Below are 19,930 nucleotides of genomic sequence, written 5' to 3'. Positions count from 1 at the left end.
CCAGCGTGTTATTTTTTTGACTTTTTAAAAATAGCCATTCTGACTGGTCTGAGATGGTATCTCATTGTGGTTTTGATTTACATTTCTCTAATGATTACCGATGTTGAGCTTTTTTCATATGCTTGTTGGCCACATGTATGTCTTTTGAAAAGTATCTGTTCATGTCTTTTGCCCTCTTCTTAATGGGACCGATTGTTTTTTGCATGTTAATTTGTTTAAGTTCCTTATAGATTCTGCATATTAGACCTTTGTCAGATCCATAGTTTGCACATATTTTCTCCCATTCTGTGGGTTGTCTGTTCACTCTGTTGATAGTTTCTTTTGCCGTGCAGAAGCTCTTTAGTTTAATTAGGTCCCATTTGTCAATTTTTGTTTTTGTGGCAGTTGTTTTTGTTGTCTTTGTCATGAAATCTTTGCCAGAGCCTATGTCCAGAATGGTATTTCCTAGGTTATCTTCCAGAGTTTTTGTAGTCTTAGGTTTTACATTTAATCAGTCTTGTGTTGATTTTTATATATAATGTAAGGAAGGTGTACAGTTTCAATCTTCTACACATGGCTAGCCAGTTATCCCAGCATGTTTTGATATGAGCATTCATATTCTTTATTCTCAGAAGGGCTGAGGGAACCCTAGGATCAGTGCTCATTATATCAAAAAATTAAATGAGTAAATATACACATTAGGTGGCCACTTCTGTTTGACTAAATCTGCTTATATAATTCTTTTCTGTATTATAGAGTATGGTTAAGAAAAAATTATCCAGGGATAGTTATCAGTGACTTAACATTTCTTGTGGCCTGGGGCAGTGGTTCATGCCTGTAATCCCAGCACTTTGGGAGGCCAAGACGGGCAGATGACTTGAGCCCAGGAGTTTGAGGCCAGCCTAGGCAACATGGTGAAACCCCATCTCTACAAAAAATAAAACAAATGCTGGGCATGGTGGTACGCACCTGTACCCCCAGCTACTTGGAAGGCTGAGGCAAGAGGATCACCTGGGCCTGGGAGGTGGAGGCTGCCGTGGGCTGGGATTGCACCACTGCACTCGAGCTTAGGTAATAGAGTGAGACCCTGTCTCAAAACCAAAACAAACAAACAAACAAAAAAAACCCTTAAAATAAAAAAGTCTTAAGCCCTTCCCATTTATTCCCCAATTTATGTGGGCACATTACAAAATGCGTGTGTGTGTGTGTCTGTATATTACATATATATGTGATATTCTTAGAACTAAGCAGCAAAACTGTGTACAACAACTACAACAACAAAACTAGAGAGAAAGAAGATGGGAAATCCCAGCTCCTAAAAACTTCTCACGGAACCAGATGCATACATAAGGCATGCTAGGTCTCACTTGTTGAGGGAGAGAAAAGCATACTCCTAGCTGCCCGCCATGCCATCAATCCTGTAGGATTGTTTGGGTATATGAAAAGACTTAATTAAATATCATTTTATAAATTTTGAATTCAGCACTTTATTCTTGATAAGTTTTGGCGTTTAGCAGAAAAAGAGTAGCTTTAAAAAATAAAAAAAAAAATTGTCTGGGCGCGTTGGCTAACACCCGTAATCCCAGCACTTTGGGAGGCTGAGGCGGGCAGATCACCTGAGGATGGGAGTTCGAGACCAGCCTGACCAACATGGAGAAACCCCATCTCTAACAAAAATTAAAAATTAGCCAGGCGTGTTGGCTCATGCCTGTAATCCTAGCTACTTAGGAGGCTGAGGCAGGAGAATTGCTTGAACCCGGGACGTGGAGGTTGCCATGAGCTGAGATCACGCCATTGCACTCCAGCCTGGGCAACAAGAGCGAAACTCCATCTCAAAAAATAAATTATTTTGATTTTTTTTGGGGGGGGGGATTTTATTTTCTGATTGTAAAAGTAATCCATGTTGAAAAGTATAAAGAAGCAGAAAAAAAAATTGCCTATCCTTCTGCTACCTGGGACATCACAATATAGTATATACGGTAATGAGAGATATCTTAGAACATCTTATTTGCCCCTCCCCCTAAAAGACTGTCTATGTTTATGGGGTACTTTCCAGTTTTAAATGTGTGATATTACAGAAACATCCAGATTCAGAATGGTCATCAATTAGCTGTATATTTGGACCTCCCATTTCCACCACTATCATTTTTATTCCAGTCTTTTTGTTTCACTAATCGGAGTTCTGTTTGATATCTGTTAAGGTAATAAATGCTGCCCTGTACAATTATATATTCTGATTTTATACTGGCTGTAAGAACCGATAGTATCATGGTCTCAGACCATTTCACAGTGAATATGGTATCTGTCTAATGACTTTAAGGTATGGAATAAATTCATAGTTCTTAATTTCATGTGAAATTTAAACAAAATGTTATGGAATTCCTTCTCTGTTACAGATTGGTTGTGATCGTAGCCAAAACCTTGTGGACATTTGTAGAGAGAGGCAATTTCAGGCTTTTGTCTGTGATGCATTGGCAGTACCAGTCCGCAGTGGGTCTTGTGATGCCTGCATCTCCATTGCTGTTATTCATCATTTTGCAACAGCAGTAAGTATGGTCTTTCTTTCTCTTAAGAAGTTGTAGCTAAAGCAGCAGGAAGAGTTCATGAATTTTGCTGATTTTGGACCCTGTTTTAGCTTTTCAGTTCTTTCCATTCTCTTTTCTTGTCGCAGTTTGCCCTCTTTGTAAGAGAGCATGCGGAATAAAGATGGGCAACTGTTTAAGTATCTTCTACTTAAACAGAGGCCTGATGGGACTCTACCCTTTATTGCTGCATGCTTTCGCCCCTTTCCTACCCCAAGTCTCATTCACTTCTAAATGCCTTCCTTCAAACCCAGAGTCACAGAATTTTAGCTGGAAGAGAATTTGAGATCATCAGCTCCAAGCTTCTTGAGTATACTCTCTCCTCAGACTCTGAGTCCCTTCTCTATTTCTTTCTCAGCTTTTCTTTCTCAACCCATAGTTTTATCCCTGACATGTGAGTGTTACTTCTTTCCCATTCTGTTTTTCTTCCTTTCCTATTCTTTTTTTTCAAAACTCTGTCTTTTTTAGCTGGTAGTAGTATGTTGACTCTTAGTATGTTCTTAGTTGTAAAATAAATGAATTTAATATTTAATATTTTCTTTCTTTCTTTAAAGAACAAAAGACCACTTATTTTTCTTGGGTGTCAGCAGTCATTCCCTTGATTTAAGCAATAGCTTTATAGCTCACCTTATGGGTCACCAGCAGTTTCAGTAGACCTTATGACCTTAACTGAGTTCAAAACAAATCAAAACAAATCAGAAAACTGTCTGCGTCATTAGTCTTTTTACTTTTAATAGTAACCAAGAGATTCTGCTGGGCTGCAGCAAACAATATTAGGTTCTTTACAGCAAAAGCCACTAGGCTTCAGTGGCTTTCAGAGGCATGACTGCAAGTAGAGAAAGGCTTGAAAGGAGCAGCTATACCAGTAAATTTAAAAATCCGCTTCATTTGGAAGAAATGTTTGGCACATATTGGTTGCTTCAGCTACAACTCAGTTGTTGTATTATAACTTATTACTATAACTTATTTTCAAGTTATAAAAGACAATAATGTACACAAATATATATCCATTTTTTGCAATCACAAATATATGTTGGATACCCTCCCCTGTATGAAGTTCTATATGATCGTCTTAGAAATCTGTCATGTCCAACTTTCTCTAAATATCTATTGTCATTTATTTAAAAAATAATTCATTGACCACATGGAAAAGAATGAAGTTGGATCCTTACATTACACCATATGCAAAGAAAAACCTCAAAATGGATCAAAGACTTATACAGAAGAGCTAAAACTATAAAATTCTAAGAAGAAAACAGGAGGAAAACCTTCATGACGTTGTATTTGGCAATGATTTCTTGGATATGATACTAAAAGCACAGGCAACAAAACAAAAAATAGATAAATTAGACCATCAAAATTAAAAACTTGTACATCAAACAACACTATCTGCAGAGTGAAAAGGTAGCCCACAAAATAGGAGAAAATATTTGCAAATTGTATATCTGATAAGGAATTAATATCCACAATATATAAAGAACAACAAAAATACAACAATAACAAAACAATTTAAAAACGGACAGAGGACTTAAATAGACATTTTTCCAAAGAAGATATACAAATGGCCAATGAGCACATGAAAAGATACTCAGCATCACTAATCATTAGGGAATGCAAATCAAAACCATAATAAGATACCACTTCACATACATTAGGATGGCTATTATCGGAAATATAGAAAATAACAAGTGTTGGCAAGGATGTGGAGAAATTGGAACTCTTGTGCATTGCTGGTGGGAATGTAAAATGGATCAGCCACTGTGGAAAACAGTACAGTGGTTCCTCAAAAAATTGAACATAGAATTACCACATGATTCAGCAATTCTGCTTCTAGATAGATACCCAAAAGAATTGAAAGCAGAGACTCGAACAGATATTTATACACCTACGTTCATAGCAGCATTATTCACAACAGCTAAAAGGTGCAAACAACTCAAATGTTCATTAATGGATGAATAGATAAACAAAATATGGTATGTACCTATAAGGGACTATTATTATTAAGCCGTAGGAAGGAAATTCTGACACATGCTACAACATGGATGGACCTTGAGGATATTATGCTAAGTGAAATAAGCCAGATGCAAAAGGACAAATACTGTATCATTCTACTTACATGAACTACTTAGAATAGTTAAATTCATAGAGACAGAAAGTGGAACAGTTGTTACCAGAGGCTGCGGGAGGGAGGCATGGGAGTTGTTATGATTTAATTGATACAGAGTTTCAGTTTGGCATGATGAAAAAAATTCTGGAGATGGATAATAGTGATGGTTGCACAACCATTAAGTATGAATGTACTTAATGTCACTCAGTTGTACACTTAAAAATGGTTAAAATAGCAAATTTTGTTACATATATTTTACCACAATAAAAATAAGTCATTGAGGCCAGCTGTGGTGGCTCACGCCTGTCATCCCAGTGCTTTGGAAGGACAAAGCGAGTGGATCACTTGACGTCAGGAGTCTGAGACCAGACTGGCCAACAAAGCAAAACCCCATCTTTACTAAAAATACAAAAGTTATCTGGGTTGATTGGCGCATGCCTGTAATCCCAGCTACTCAGGAGACTGAGACATGAGAATCGCATGAACCCAGGAGGTGGAAGTTGCAGTGAGCCGAGATCGTGCCCACTGTACTCCAGCCTGGGTGACAGAGACTCCATCTCAAAAAAAAAAAAAAAAAAAAAAAAAAAAAAAAAAAAGGCATTGAAAATCAGTTACACACTGCTGTTAAGCAAATAGCTGGGCACAAGATGGAGAAGACCCAGTCCCTGCTTCATAGAGCTCATAGTTTAGTGGAGGAGGCAGCATTTATTTATTTATTTATAATTTGTGGGATTTATGTGTTGTTGGTTGAATGCCATAGTTATGACTTGGACTTAGAGAATCATTGAAAGGTCTAACACATGGGAATACCTTGATGAGATAAATGCCTGATAGAGATCATTTTTATGGCACTGTGAAAGATGATATAGGGTAGAAGATAAGATTTTATGTGGAAAATCTCATCCAACTGTATGGACACAATCAGGTAAGGGAATTAAAAGAGTCTGCTGACCTGTGCCACATCCCTTCACTACTGCAGTGTTCTTTTCAACTGATGCCAGGATATCTCTATTTTAATCCAGTTTACATTCTAGTGCCAGTCTCTTCTTCCCTGACACCACTGCTTCTACTATTTGACATTCTTTTTACTTTTGTGACCTTGAACAAACATTTTTAGTGATTTCTGAATACTTAGGTTGCTCAACTGTAAAATAATCTCACAGGCCTGTCAGGATAAATGAGACAATACATAAAGTACTTGTTATAGTGTCTTATACATAATAAGAACTCAGAAAATATTAGTTATTATTATTTTAATAATCTTTTTTTCAACCATTTTTATAAAATGGTCTCGTCTTACTTTTTAGCTTAATTTCCCGATATTTCCCAGCTCCTTAAACCCAATTTGGAAAAATCCTCACAAAGATTCCTCCTATTAATTCACTTCTCTATATATCAGTCATGCTGAAGATGCTTCCTCCTATTTTAACATATAACCTGAGATTATTTCCTGGGCTTTTTGGCCATTTTGAATGGGCTACTTGGGTGTACAATACAATGTATGTTACTTTGACAATTAAGGAAGGCATTATCTAAGGCTAAGAGAGCTGTGGAACTGGGAATATTAATTTCTGTTTATCAAATATTGTATGTATCTTAGTTCTCTTTCATTGCCAGCCTTATTTCCATAATGTGGTTTATAATTACATTTTTTCCTCTTTTGTTAGCTTGCTGACTTGATATTCTTTTATTGTTTTTTAAATGGTTACCCTAGACATGACAACATATATCTCTGACATTATAGTCTACCTTAAATTGGCATGATTACCCCTTCCTGACAATGTAAGACTTCATTAATAACATTTAACCCCTTCTGCCGTTTATTGCATTATTATTATATGCTACTGTTTTATTGTTTTAAGCTCTCAACCTTCATTTATGTTTCTTCACTTTATTTACCCTTTCTGGTATTCTTCCTTTTTTCCTGCATCTTCAGAGTTTCAGAGGAAGTAAGTTTCTTTTGCTCGAAGAGTTCTCTGTGCTGTTTTCTTTAGTGACACATTCTCTCAGCTTGTGTGTATCTGAAACCTCTTTATGTTGCCTTCATCTTACAAATTATATTTTTAGTAGGTATTAAATTCTTGATTGACACTGTTTTCTGTATTTTCCCCTCTTTTTCATCTCTGTGCTTCAATCTGGGTAACTTATACTGACTTGAACTATAGTTTAATACTCATCTTTGTAAATGTATCCAATTTGCTAAAAATTTAAATTCATCTTGTTTTCTAGAATTTCCGACTTCTTAATACATTTTATCATTACTGAAATTCTTGATCTTTTCCTCTGGTTTTTTGAGCATACTAACCATAGTTATCAAAAAGGCTTTGTCTGGGGATTTATTTCTATGGTCTTTTTTTTCCTCTGTTTTTCGGTCCTTTGGTCCTCATTTTTAACATACTTCATAATTTTTCATTGTATGCTGGGCATTTTATGTTAAAAGATTTGGGTACTTTTTCTCTGAAGGAAGTTAAATTTTTCTAAGGACAAGCAGATAAAGTATAAGCAGATCACTTTCATTCTGCAGAGAACTGGTTTTATGCTTTATTGGGGATGATTTATATCTATTTTATTTTTGTTCCTACTTCTGTAATGTAGCCCTTCTGGGTCTCAAGTGAAAGCCTGGAATGTACTCCAAGGCTATTACACCTTGGCAGATCTTAAATTCCAATGTCTGTCTCTCTAACATTGGCTGCTAAAATTTTTGTTTAGCATTTTAACTTCCCAGCTGCTACTCTGCTAAGTTTCTTGGAATTTCACCCTGTGTACCTGCTGCTTAGAAACTGGCAAATGCTTCAAAGGGTGTTTGCATATAGATTTTCAGAATAATTTTCCTGCAGCTTCTCCTTTATCCATGACTGTGTCCCTCAGCTGCTTTGACCTGCCTATACTCTGAGCCCTATCTGTTCAGGCCACTAAGACTTCTGCATTCTGCTCATATTCTGTTGTCCCACATTATGAATTCGCAGATAATCTCAGGGAAAAGCTGGAGTGAATCTAGAGCTCACCTTGGCTTACTTCCCTTCTCTCAGGGATTACAGCCCTTCAAGGCCTGCCTGCAGTGTTACTCTCCAGTGCCTTAAGCAGCTGTTTTATGTATTTCACCCAGCCTTTCTGGTTGTTTTCAGTGGGAGAATTAATACCAACAACTTCATCAAGGCTATAAGTAGAAGTCTCCATAGTATAGTTGACACGATTCCTTTGTAAAAGCATTATATAAATGATTAACGTCAAAGTGCTTCATATTACTGCTTATAGCCCTATAAGAAGTCATGAGTTGTTTCATGTATCCTAGCCAGACAGTTAAGGAAAAGTCACAGGGAAGATTAACAGAAATAAATTTTGCTTTTCTCTACTTCCTCCTTCCTGAACACTTTTTTTCTTAATCACAGAACAGAATGCCCTTTCTTCTTTTTTTCTTTTTTTGGTTTACATAAGACATTTTGTTAGATTTTCTTATTGTTCATCCTAATTGAAAACAGTCTTATGGTCAGTTTTATTTTCTGATTTCCTGTCTCTTCCAGGTTGATCATGTGTTTTGTTTTTTTTTCATTAGGAGCGTAGAGTGGCAGCTCTCCAAGAAATTGTTCGACTCCTGAGACCGGGTGGGAAGGCACTCATTTATGTCTGGGCAATGGAACAAGAATATAATAAGCAGAAGTCCAAGTATCTTAGAGGAAACAGAAATAGCCAAGGAAAGAAAGAGGAGATGAACAGTGATACCTCAGTGCAGAGGTCACTTGTGGAGCAAATGCCTGACATGGGCAGTCGAGACTCAGCACTTTCTGCCCCCGGCATTAATGACTCTCAGGAAGGAGGATGTAATTCAAGGCAAGTTTCTAATTCCAAGCTGCCTATTCATGTTAACAGGACTTCTTTTTATTCTCAAGATGTACTGGTTCCCTGGCACCTTAAGGGAAATCCTGATAAAGGCAAACCTGTTGAGCCATTTGGTCCCATAGGATCCCAGGACCCAAGTCCTGTGTTTCATCGTTACTACCATGTGTTCCGTGAGGGAGAATTGGAAGCTGCCTGCAGGACTGTGAGTGATGTCAGAATTCTGCAAAGCTACTACGATCAGGGAAACTGGTGTGTGATTCTTCAAAAGGCCTGATTATTTACCTGAACACATCATATATAAAGAAGAAATGCTCACTTAAAAAAAAAGAGAGAATAAATTAATTACCCTTTTAATTAAAGAGAAAACTTGTGGGAAAGTACCAAAGGAAAGCTGAGAAAAATTTGGAAGTAGGGATTCATTAGGAGACATTCAAATGTCTACTGTTGGCTGACATCACAGATGTGGTGTTGGCTCCTCTTACTTCCCTAGGAGAGGTGGTTTCTAAAAGTGATTGAAGCAGTTTGTGCAGTGTTTGTAATTCTTGGGTAAGAGCCCAGGCTTTTGAAGATAACAGTTTTTTAGTAAAGTGCTACTAAATGTAGTAAATCATGTAGGATTTTAGGGAAGTAATTATATGTTAATGCAGAAAATAGTCCTGGTCAATAGAAAAATGTCTGAAGTTTTACCTATGATTTTTAGCTCTGTAAAATCATAGACAATAACCATTCTGTTTCCATGCCTGACTAGCCCAGGGCTGGACGTATAGCGGGTGTCCAATAACGTTTAGTCAATCAGATAATACCCAGAACTTAGTAGGAGTTTCATTCAAAAACTATTTTTTGAACCCAACCATGTACCAGTTACTATTTTAAGTACTGATAATGAAGCAGTGAATAAGAAAGAGCAAAGCTCTTGCCCTTATGGTGCTTACATTCTAGACGGGGAGACAGACAGCAGGCAAATCAATAAATAGATACTATGTGCCAGATAGTGATAAATGCCATGAAAAACATAAAATGAGAGAGGATTCACCTTGGAGCAAAAGATTACTTTTAAGTGACTGAAATAACTACTAATCCTGACTAATTTATTATCAAGAGTTAATTGGTATTCCAAATTCATTGAGCAGGGTGCTAAAAACAACCCAAATGTGCTCCTTTAACTCCTTTGTTTAAATGACAAAAGTTAGAATGTGGTCACTCAGACCTAACTGTGCCCTTAGAGCCAAAGCTGTGGTGTCATTATTGGTTATTTCTAGTTGATTCATAGTTTGTCCCAATCCAGGTTCAATCAGGGGTTATTTTTAAGATCTGTACAATATTGCATAATAGTAACCCAGTTAACTTACCACTTAGGTTAGATTTCCTGGAGGAACAAAGGTAGAAATTCAACCATAGATCAAATTATCACATAGAAGGAAAAGGCTTTTTTTCAAAGAAAAAATTTTTTGAACACTTTACTCCCAGTATGCATTACTTTTGTAGTAGTAATGCTTAAGACTGTTTTAAAGAAAAATTGCTTTCTGTTTAATTAATATATACTGTTATTAATGCTAGTGATACTTAGTCTTGAAGCATCAAGTTTTCAGAAACCTATAGTGATCAATAATGGGTCTCAGATGAGAGGATGATTATTTTTGTCATGGAATTTCAGTCCAACATCCTGGTGTACTGGTCCCTCTGGGATGAATTTATAAGGCTCATGATATAGGAAAAGGAATATAGGGCTAAAAATAGTTTTATTTCTGATATAAATTCTGGTACTTGACACCAAAATTTGAAGTCAAGTCATGCCAATAAATTTTAAGATCCAAATGAAATAGATGATTTTCTATGAAGATGAAAAATACCATAATTGACTCAAGAAGGGAGAGAAAATGGAAGATGTTGAAAAATAGCATAGGAATTCAGAACTTGGCTCTAGAATCAGATTTCCTGAGAGTTGAATTCTAGATCTGCCATTTATTAGCTGTGGGATTTTGGGCAAATTTCTTGACTTTCTGTGCTTCAGTTTTCTTAGCTGTAAAATTGGAAGAGTTGTTATGAAAATTCACTGAAAGTATATTTCTATACATCATAGAATAGTGTAAGAATATAGTATGGCTTTGAGAAATGTTCATTATTATTACTCCCAGAGGAGTTTTAGGTATTGAGTGATGCCAAATATAATTTAATTGTATAATAAAAATCTGTATTCTTACTGACTTTTTTTGGTCTGCTCATTCTTATAAGTTGAGACAGATGTTTTAAAATCTGACACTATGATGATGGATTTCTCTGTTTTTCTCTATAGGGTTGTCAGTAGCAATAGTACAAATCTGGAAAAAGTCCAAATGTCCATCAACAGTAGAGTGAGTAAATTATAGTCAGTTCATACAGTACATTACTACACAAGCAATTAAAGTGAATATACTTACAAGCTGTAATATAAATGAATTTCAGAAACAAGGCTGAGTAAAGGAAGCCATATACAAAATAATACCATATGATTTCTGCAGAGTTTAGGAGTCCTCAAGACCACCCTTCTAACACCAACTACAAAGTTCAGGGTCCCCAAAAGAACACCCACACTTCTGATGCCAACTGCAAGTTTGGGGTTCCTAAGACAACCCTCAGGTTTGATAATTTGCTAGAAGGACTCACAGAACTCTGTGAAACTGTTATACTTGCAGTTATAGTTTATTACAATGAAAGGATACAAATTAAAATCAGCTAATGGAAAAGGTGCAGGGGCACAGTCCAGGAGGGTTCCATGCATGGAGCTTTCAGTTGTCCTCTCCCAGTGGCATTGTGGACAAAACTGACTTCTCCCAGCAATGTCGTATGACAATACAGGTGCAGTGTTGCCAACCAGGGGAGCTCATCCAAGCCTCGGTGTTCAGAGTTTTTATTGAGACTCAGTCACACAGACATGGTTGACCACACATGTGGCTGACTTTTAGTCTTCAGTCCCTCTGGAAGTCAAGCTGATACTGCTTGGCCCAGAGTCCCCAGGTAAACAGATTTGCTTATCAGGCAGCATATTGCAAGAGCTAGAGATCAACTCCCAGGAACCCAGGGCAAAGGTCCAACCTCTCTTGGATAAGGTTAACTCTACTACACAATTTCCTTTAGGTAAAAGTTCAAAACCCAGTAATATCAAAGCATATTTCTACAAGGCTAAGTAATGCTTTTGGTTAGAGGCAATGAGTGGTCTTCTTGGATGTTCACAATGTTCTCTTTTTTTCACTGGGTGGTATTTAAAATGGGTGTTTGCTTTGTGATAAACCACTGAGTTGTACACTTATGATTTTTATACTTTTTGTATCTGTATTAGAAGCTACAAAATTTAAAACAACTTATAACAAAGTTCTAAATTAACAGTTGAAATGTTTAAAAATATTTTTATGTCAGTTTTTATGAGGTATAATTTGCATATAACATTAACCAATTTTAACTGTACAATTTGATGAGTTTTGACAAATATAGTTATGTAATCATCACCACAGCCAAGATGGAGAACATTTCCATCACCCCAAAAAGTTTCCTCCTGCCCCTTTCAGTCAGTCCCCTCCTTCTATGGCAAAGACTGGTCTGCCTTCTATTGCTATACTTTCGCCTCTTCTAGAATATCATATAAATGGAAGAATATACTTAGTAGACAGTTCTGTCTGGCTTTTTTCACATTGGACAATGCTTTTGAGATTCATACATGTTCTTGCATATATCATTAGTTTGTTCCTTTTTATTGCTGAATAGTATTCTATTATAAGGTATATCACAACTTATTTATCCATTTTCTAGTCTGGATTGCTTCCAGTTTAGAACTAACAGTTTTTTAAAAACTGCTATGAACATTCGAGAACACACTTTTATATGGACATAGGTTTTCATTTCTCTTGGGTAAATACCTCAGAGTTGACTTCCTGGGTCATATGGTAAGTCTATGTTTAACTTTATAAGATATGGCCAAACTATATTCCTAAGTGGCTCTACCAGTTTACATTCTCATCGGCAATGTTTGAGAATTCAATTACTCTATATCCTCGTCAACACTTGATGTCATCAGTCTTTAATTTTAGACATTCTAGTTGGTGTGTAATGGTCTTTTTATGCTTTTACTTTGCATTTCCGTAAAGACCAGTGATTTGGGGCATTTTTACATATGCTTATTTTGCCACTTGTGTATCTTGTTTGATGAAGTGCCTGGTCAAATATTTTATCATTTTGTAAAAATTGAGTTGTCTCCTTTTTAATGAGTTATTAAGCTATAAGTATTCTGGATACAAATGCTTTATTATATATACATTTTGTAAGTATTCTCTCCTAGTTTGTGGCTTGCCTTTTTATTTTTCTAGCAATGCCTTTTGAAGAGCCAACATTTTAAATTTTGATGAAGTCCAGTTTATCAATTTTTAAAATTTTATAGATTGAGATTTTTGTGTCCTATTTAAAAAATGTTCACCTAACCCAAATTGCTAACATTTTCTCTTGTATTCTCATCTCAGAGTTTTATAGTTTTAGCCCTTACATTTAGGTCTGTCATCCATTTCAAATTAATTTTGTTTGTGATTGTGGTGGGAATGAGCTCATTTTTTTTTTCTATATGTGGCTATCTAGTTGTTCCAGCATCATTTAGAAAATATTATTTTTTCCTCAATGAATTGCTTTGACACCTTGGTGGAAAATCAGTTGACCATATATATGTGGGTATATTTCTGGACTCTATTTTTTGATCTATGTATCAATATTTTTAATGCTAGTACCACACTTCTTTGGTTATTGTAGCTTAAAAATAAGTCTTGGAACTGGGTAGTGTAAGACTTCTAGCTTTGTTCTTTTATGCTCTTAATAACAGAGTATCAAAATATATGTAGCAAAAACTGATATAGCTGCAAGAAAAACAGACAAATCCATAAATGACAAAACCACGGTAGATATGGTGAACATCTTTCCTTCTAGAAATTTCAATAGTCTATAGAAGTACATAGAAAGTAAGGATATAGGCCGGGTGTGGTGGCTCATGCCTGTAATCCCAGCACTTTGGGAGGATGAGGTGGGCGGATCATGAGGTCAGGAGATCGAGACCACCCTGGCTAAAATGGTGAAACGCTGTCTCTACTAAAAATACAAAAAAAAAAAAAATTAGCTGGGCGTGGTGGTGGGCACCTGTAGTCCCAGCTACTTGGGAGGCTGAGGCAGAAGAATGGTGTGAACGCAGGAGGCAGAGCTTGCAGTGAGCCGAGATCGTGCCACTGCACTCCAGCCTGGGCAACAGGGTGAGACTCCATCTCAAAAAAAAAAAAAAGAAAGTAAGGATATAGCAGACTTGAACAACATAATCAACCAACTTCATTGGCACTTATACAATGTTCAGCCAACAACAGCAGTGTACACATTATTCTCAAGTACATAAGGAACATTTACTGAGGAAAACCATATTCTGGGTCATAAACACGTGGAGACAAAAGTGACTTCATCTTGGATGCTAATCCACCATGTTGACTTCTGAGTAGCCCCAGTACTGTACTTTATTTACTGCCCCTGGTGTAAGAACATGTCAACCTTGAAGCTATCACACAAATTATAGGCTATGATGCATATAGCATTCTTGCCTGTTCTAGCGGGTTGCCTTTTATTGTCTTGCTGGAGCACACATATGCTTGTCTTGTGGCTGCCCAAGACCATGCCTCTGTTTGTAAATTCCCCCAATAAAACATCCTTTCTTGAAAAACTAAATGTCTGCCGCCTCCTTTGGTTTCTTGGTTCCTTCGGCATTTGGGGGCCACTTTGCATATATAGCCCTTTCACAGAACAAAACAAGACTCAGTACATTTAAAAGGATTCAAGTCATATAAAATCTGCTCTCTGACCACAATAGAATTAGAAAATTTTCTGTGATCTGAGTCATAAGAAAAAAAGAGAGAAAAAAAGAGAATTAAGTTAAAAATTAATACAAAAAGATCTCTGGAAAAATCCTCAAGTACTTTGAATCTATATAACCCATGGATTAAGGAATAGCTCAAAAGAGAAGTTAGAAAGTATTTTGAACACAATTAAAATGAAAGCACAACATACCAAAATTTTCAGGATACCCTTTGGGCAGAAAAGAGAAATTGCAGCTGGCCTGAGGCTGGTGTCCTCAGAAAGCCCTGCTAGCAGGGTTGGCCTCTGGCTGGCATCTGAGAACTTGGATTTTGGGAGAGTTCCCACAAACCTAACTGATCAGGGTGCTTGACTGTACCTAAACTGCTTGTGCAAACAATATGGTTTATAGTGAACATCCACTTTCCTTCTGGAAATCTGGAATTTGGGTGCCAGGCAGAGAGTGCTGATGTGGCCAGTTCCTAATAAAAACTATGGGTGCTGAGTCTCTTAACTAGCTTCCCTGATTAGCAACATATTACACTTTTAAATTCCTGCTGGAGGTATTATGTGTGTCATGTGTGACTCTGCTAGGAGAGGACTCTTGGAAGTTTGCATCTCCTTTCCTCCAGACTTTGCCTTCTTTTTGTTGTTTGTTTTGTTTTGTTTTTTTGAGACAGAGTCTTGCTCTTGTCACCCAGGCTGGAGTGCAGTGGTGCAATCTCGGTTCACCGCACCCTCCACCTCCTGGGTTCAAGTGATTCTCCTGCCTCAGCCTCCCTAGTAGCTGGGATTATAGGTGCCTGCCTCCACACCCTGCTAATTTTTGTATTTTTAGTAGAGATGGGGTTTCACCACATTGGCCAGGCTAGTCTGGAACTCCAGACCTCAGGTGATCCATCTGCCTCGGCCTCCCAAAGTGCTGGGATTACAGGCATGAGCCACTGCACCTGGCCTCAGACTTTGACTTCTGCCCCTTTTCCCTTTGCTATCCTTTTGTGTCCGGAATTGGTTACTTCCGGTGGGTTCTTGGTCTCGCTGACTTCAAGAATGAAGCTGTGGACCCTCGTAGTGAGTGTTACAGTTCTTAAAGATGGTGTGTCCACAATTTGTTCCTTCAGATGTTCAGATGTGCCTGGAGTTTCTTCCTTCTGGTGGTTTTATGGTCTTGCTGACTTCAGGAGTGAAGATGCAGACCTTCGCAGTGAGTGTTACAGCTCTTAAAGGTGGTGCATCTGGAGTTGTTTGTTCCTCCCGGTGGGTTCGTGGTCTCGCTGACTTCAGGAATGAAGCCACAGACCCTCGTGGTGAGTGTTACAGCTCATAAAGGTAGTGTGGACCCAAAGAATGAGCAGCAGTAAGATTTATTGTGAAGAGCGAAAGAACAAAGCTTCCACGCAATGGGACCTGAGCAGGTTGCTACTGCTGGCTCAGGTGGCCAGCTTTTGTTCCCTTATTTGGCCCCGCCCACATCCTGCTGATTGGTCCATTTTACAGAGTGCTGATTGGTCCGTTTTTACAGAGTGCTGATTGGTGCATTTACAAACCTTTAGCTACACACAGAGTGCTGATTGGTGTGTTTACAATCCTTTAGCTAGACGGAAAAGTTCTCCAAGTCCCCCACCCGACCCAGAAGCCCAACCGTCTTCACCTCTCACTTTGGCTGTAATAAACCGTAGACAGGAGCGTGAATATATGCTGAGTCCTGTGGGTCCTCCTGGTGAATCATTGAACCTAGAGATGGTCTTGGGAACTTGCATCACGCTAAAGTTGTACGTGGGAGAAATTTGTAACAGTAAATGCCTGTATTAGAAAAGAAGAAAGTTCTCAAATCTAAGGGCCTCAACTTCTTTTCAAATAAACTAGAAAAAGAAAAGCAAATGAAATGCATAGTAAGCCGAAGAAAGGAAACAAAGCTCAGAGCAGGAATCAATGAAACAGAAAACAGAAAAGCAATAGAGAAAACCATTGAAATGAAAAGCATACTCTTGGAGAATTCTGATAAAATCAATAAACTTCTAGCCTCACTGCGTTGACCAGGGAGAGAATTTTATACTTTTTATAACTGATGAATTCAATCAAGAAAGTATAATTTAGATTCATACGTACCCACTTTTCAAAACTATTATTTGGTTGAAAAGATTTTTCAACTAACACATTTTTTGGGGGAAAAATATTTGCAGTAGGATTACTTTATATGACAACTCATTTTAAGTACACGAGATTTCTCTAATACATCTATTGAATAAAATAAGACACTATTTATATATTAAAGAAATAAGGGCCAGGTGAGGTGGCTTACACCTGTAATCCCAACAATTTGGGAGGCTGAGGAGGAAGGATTGCTTGAGGCCAGGAGTTCAAGATCAGCCTGGGCAACATAGTGAGACCCCCATGTCTACAAAAAATTAAAACGTTAGCTGGGAGTGGTGGTGCATGCCTGTACTCCCAGCTACTTGGGAGGCTGAGGCAGGAGGGTCACTTGAGCCCTGGAGTTCAAGGCTGCAGTGAGCAATGTTTGCACTACTGCATTGCACTCCAGCCTGGGTGACAGAGTCGGATCCTGTTTCTAAAAAAGAAAAGAAAAGAAAAAGAAAAGAAATACGATCTTATGTGGTTCCTAAATATGAGTTTGAATATTGTGTTTGAGAATTTCAGATTACAGGTAAAGCAAGTCAGCCATGTTGACCGAGCATAAGCATAAAAATTCTTAAAAAGTGTTGTTTCGCTAATTTGAATATTTCTCTATTCTGTGACATTTTAAAAAGAAAAGAGGAGCACTTTCCTTGCATCATTCCCTTCATTGCTTTTCTGCTTTGAAATAGCAACCTTGGCTGACAGTCAAGAATTCACTAAGCAGTAAGTCCATTGTTCTTGCCAGGGCATTAGAGCAACTTACCCAACATTTTCTACTCAGGAAGAGAACATATTACTTCTCTCTACCCATTTCCATCTGCTTCTTGCTGCCTAGCTCCATCTCTATCGTTTTTCTTTCCTCAGAGCTGAAGAGGAATCTCCAGTGTAAAATCGTGCTGGCCTTCTCCCAGAGTCTTCTTTAGTAGAAATCTTTTGATTTTGCCATTAAAGAACTGTCCTAAAGGAAGATATGACTTCCGATTAACTTTTGTCAGTTATGAATCTACAGTTTAGAAGAATTATCTTGCTTTAGTTAATGAGGGAAAGTAGCTGAAGTTCTAACAGAGGGTGCTGAGAGACCATGATGTAATGCATCTCATCATTCTTCACTCCTCACTCTACTGCTTATCAGCACTTGAATGAAAATATCTGGGAACTGAGGGTAGGGATTATTTGATTAGAAATATTAGCTCTCCACAAGGATTAGGAAAAATAGCTAATGCATGCTGGTTTTAATACCTAGGTGATGGGTTGATAGGTGCAGCAAACCACCACGGCCATGTTTACTATGTAACAAACCTGCACGTCCTGCACAGGTATCCCAGAACTTAAAAATAAAAATTAAAAAAAATTAGCTTTCCACATGTCACTTTAAAACCTTATTTATGGTATGGAAGGTAATCTGGTAAAAACAGCATCAGGTAAGACAAAAGTCTAAGAAATAACGGGGGAGGAGGGAAAATGGAAAAAAATGTTAAAGAATATTGAAAGAAATAATAATGGAGCTGTGATGACCTGAGTCATGTTTTATATGCTCTAAGAATTGTGTGTGTGGTCAATTTGACATTGACTATTCATTAATAAATTCATTTATTCATTAATAAATTCATTCATACAATTTGTTTAACATGTATTTACTGATTGCCTGCCATATGCCAGGCATATTCTTCTAAATAATGGATACATATGTGGATACACAACAAGATCTCACCCCCATGGAACTTACATTCGAATTTAAGGGAATGCTATAGTGCAATGTGGTGGAATAGACAATAAGCAATACCCGTAATAATAGGTAAACAATATACTATGTTGTAAAGAGAGACTTTTTTCCTTAATCAGGAAAAGAAGTGGGATGGCAGATGGGTTTCAGTTTCTTAAAGAGTGCTCAGGATGGTTTTTGTGGGGAGACAACTGAGTGGAGACTTGAAGACGGAGGAGTTAATTATGTACTTATCTGAGAAATGAACATTCCAGCCAGAGGAAAAGCCCAGTGCAAAGGCCCACGGGGAAAGGCCTGCGATGGAGAACCGCAGGAGGCCAGTGTGGCTGGAGCAGAGTCAGTGACAGTGGTTGGCGACCAGGTCAGGGAGTCATTCAGGAGGTGAGGTAGACCAGGCAGGACCTGCCCAAAAGCTTTTGGTTTTCACTGTGAGATGGCGAGCTGTTTGGAGTTTTGAGTGCATAAGTCACATACTCCAAGTTCCATTTTAAAGGGATGCTGTGGCTGCTGTGTGGAGATGAGACAGTGACAGAACAAGGCAGCAACAAAGGGCCAGTTAGGAGGCATTTGCCATAATCCATAAACCAGATGACAGATCATGATTGGCTTGCAACAGTGTGACAGTAATGAGGCAGTGAGAAATAGTAGGCTTTGGATGTGAAATTGGAAAGTAGAATCATCAAAATTTCTGGTGAGTTGGATGTTGGGTGTTGGGGAATAGAACGTGTAAGCGATGTCTCCACACTCATGAGTATGGAACTTTTTTACAGCTCTTAGTCTGTCCTGTGGGGCTGCCATCCTTTAGTTCAAATGCAATTTTGATTTGTCCTTTTCTTCTCTTTACTTTCAGGCATGGGTCTACCATGGTGCTGCCCTGAGCAAGTCTCCCTGGTAATACATCTGCAAACAAACCTGGCAGTTACTTTGAGTTCAGCTATTCCATGCACTGCTGAGCAGCTAGATGTGCAGCCAGTATGTGAAAATAAACAGAATGCAGTGTGATGATTGTGATCATAAATTCCTTTAGAGACCATTAGACCGAGACAAACAAACACATCCAGCAGTTCCAAATCATTGCATGCAATAGAAAGGCAAGTAATGGATGGCACTTTACTTTCAGTAAATTACTGAAAAGAAAATGCTTCCCCTAGAAGAGCTAGGCATAGATGAGCATAACCTTCAAATACCCTTTGCAGAAGCAAGGGGGAATAAGTGAGGATGAAAAGAGAGTTAAGAGCTTTGTTGCTGCCTTACCTTCTGATGTGGCTCTACTTACAGGTCCCCAAACACCTAAAGCAAGTGGGAAAGAAAAAAAAGACTCGAGATGTTCTATTAGAGTGCAAAGTCTCTTTGTCTTCAATCTTGTAAAAATGATTGAAGTTTGTTATTGATTAATACGAAGTAATGACTTAGCATCTAATACAATGTTTTAAAATGTCCGCTCTGGCTTTTGTAGATTCCAGCAAGGATAATAGGGCACTTATGGAACTAAAAGCCTTTAAAATCTGTTTTAAAGGATCAGCATGAAGAACTAAGAGAGCTTTGTCGAGTCAAGGAAGGTGTTCTTAACCTCTGGTCCATGAATGTGTTTCAGAGGGTTTGTTAATGACTCACAGTTGTGTACAAATTTTGTGTGCAGGTGCACATGTCCATCTTCCTTGCAAGAGAGTCCATATTTCTGTCAGCCTTTCACACATAGTTAAAAAGTGCAAACTATGATTC

At 37.9% G+C, this 19,930-nt stretch overlaps 1 protein-coding gene across 1 annotated transcript in view; it reads left to right on the top strand.

Annotated features, from left to right (window-relative positions):
- The window catches only part of ALKBH8 (alkB homolog 8, tRNA methyltransferase), a 63,576-nt gene extending 52,867 nt beyond the window's left edge, over nucleotides 1-10,709 (top strand). The window contains exons 11-12 of the mRNA XM_004052069.5: nucleotides 2,376-2,525; nucleotides 8,222-10,709. Of these exons, the coding sequence (XP_004052117.2) occupies nucleotides 2,376-2,525; nucleotides 8,222-8,779 (708 nt within the window). The 3' untranslated portion in view covers nucleotides 8,780-10,709. The remainder of the gene's footprint in view (nucleotides 1-2,375; nucleotides 2,526-8,221) is intronic.
- The last annotated feature ends 9,221 nt before the right edge of the window (nucleotides 10,710-19,930 follow it).

The sequence above is a fragment of the Gorilla gorilla genome, chromosome 9 (assembly GCF_029281585.2).
Source record: "Gorilla gorilla gorilla isolate KB3781 chromosome 9, NHGRI_mGorGor1-v2.1_pri, whole genome shotgun sequence".
In the NCBI taxonomy this organism is placed as follows: Eukaryota; Metazoa; Chordata; class Mammalia; order Primates; family Hominidae; genus Gorilla; species Gorilla gorilla.
Note: the sequence above shows the minus strand (reverse complement) of the source record. Positions and strands in the feature narration are given on the sequence as shown.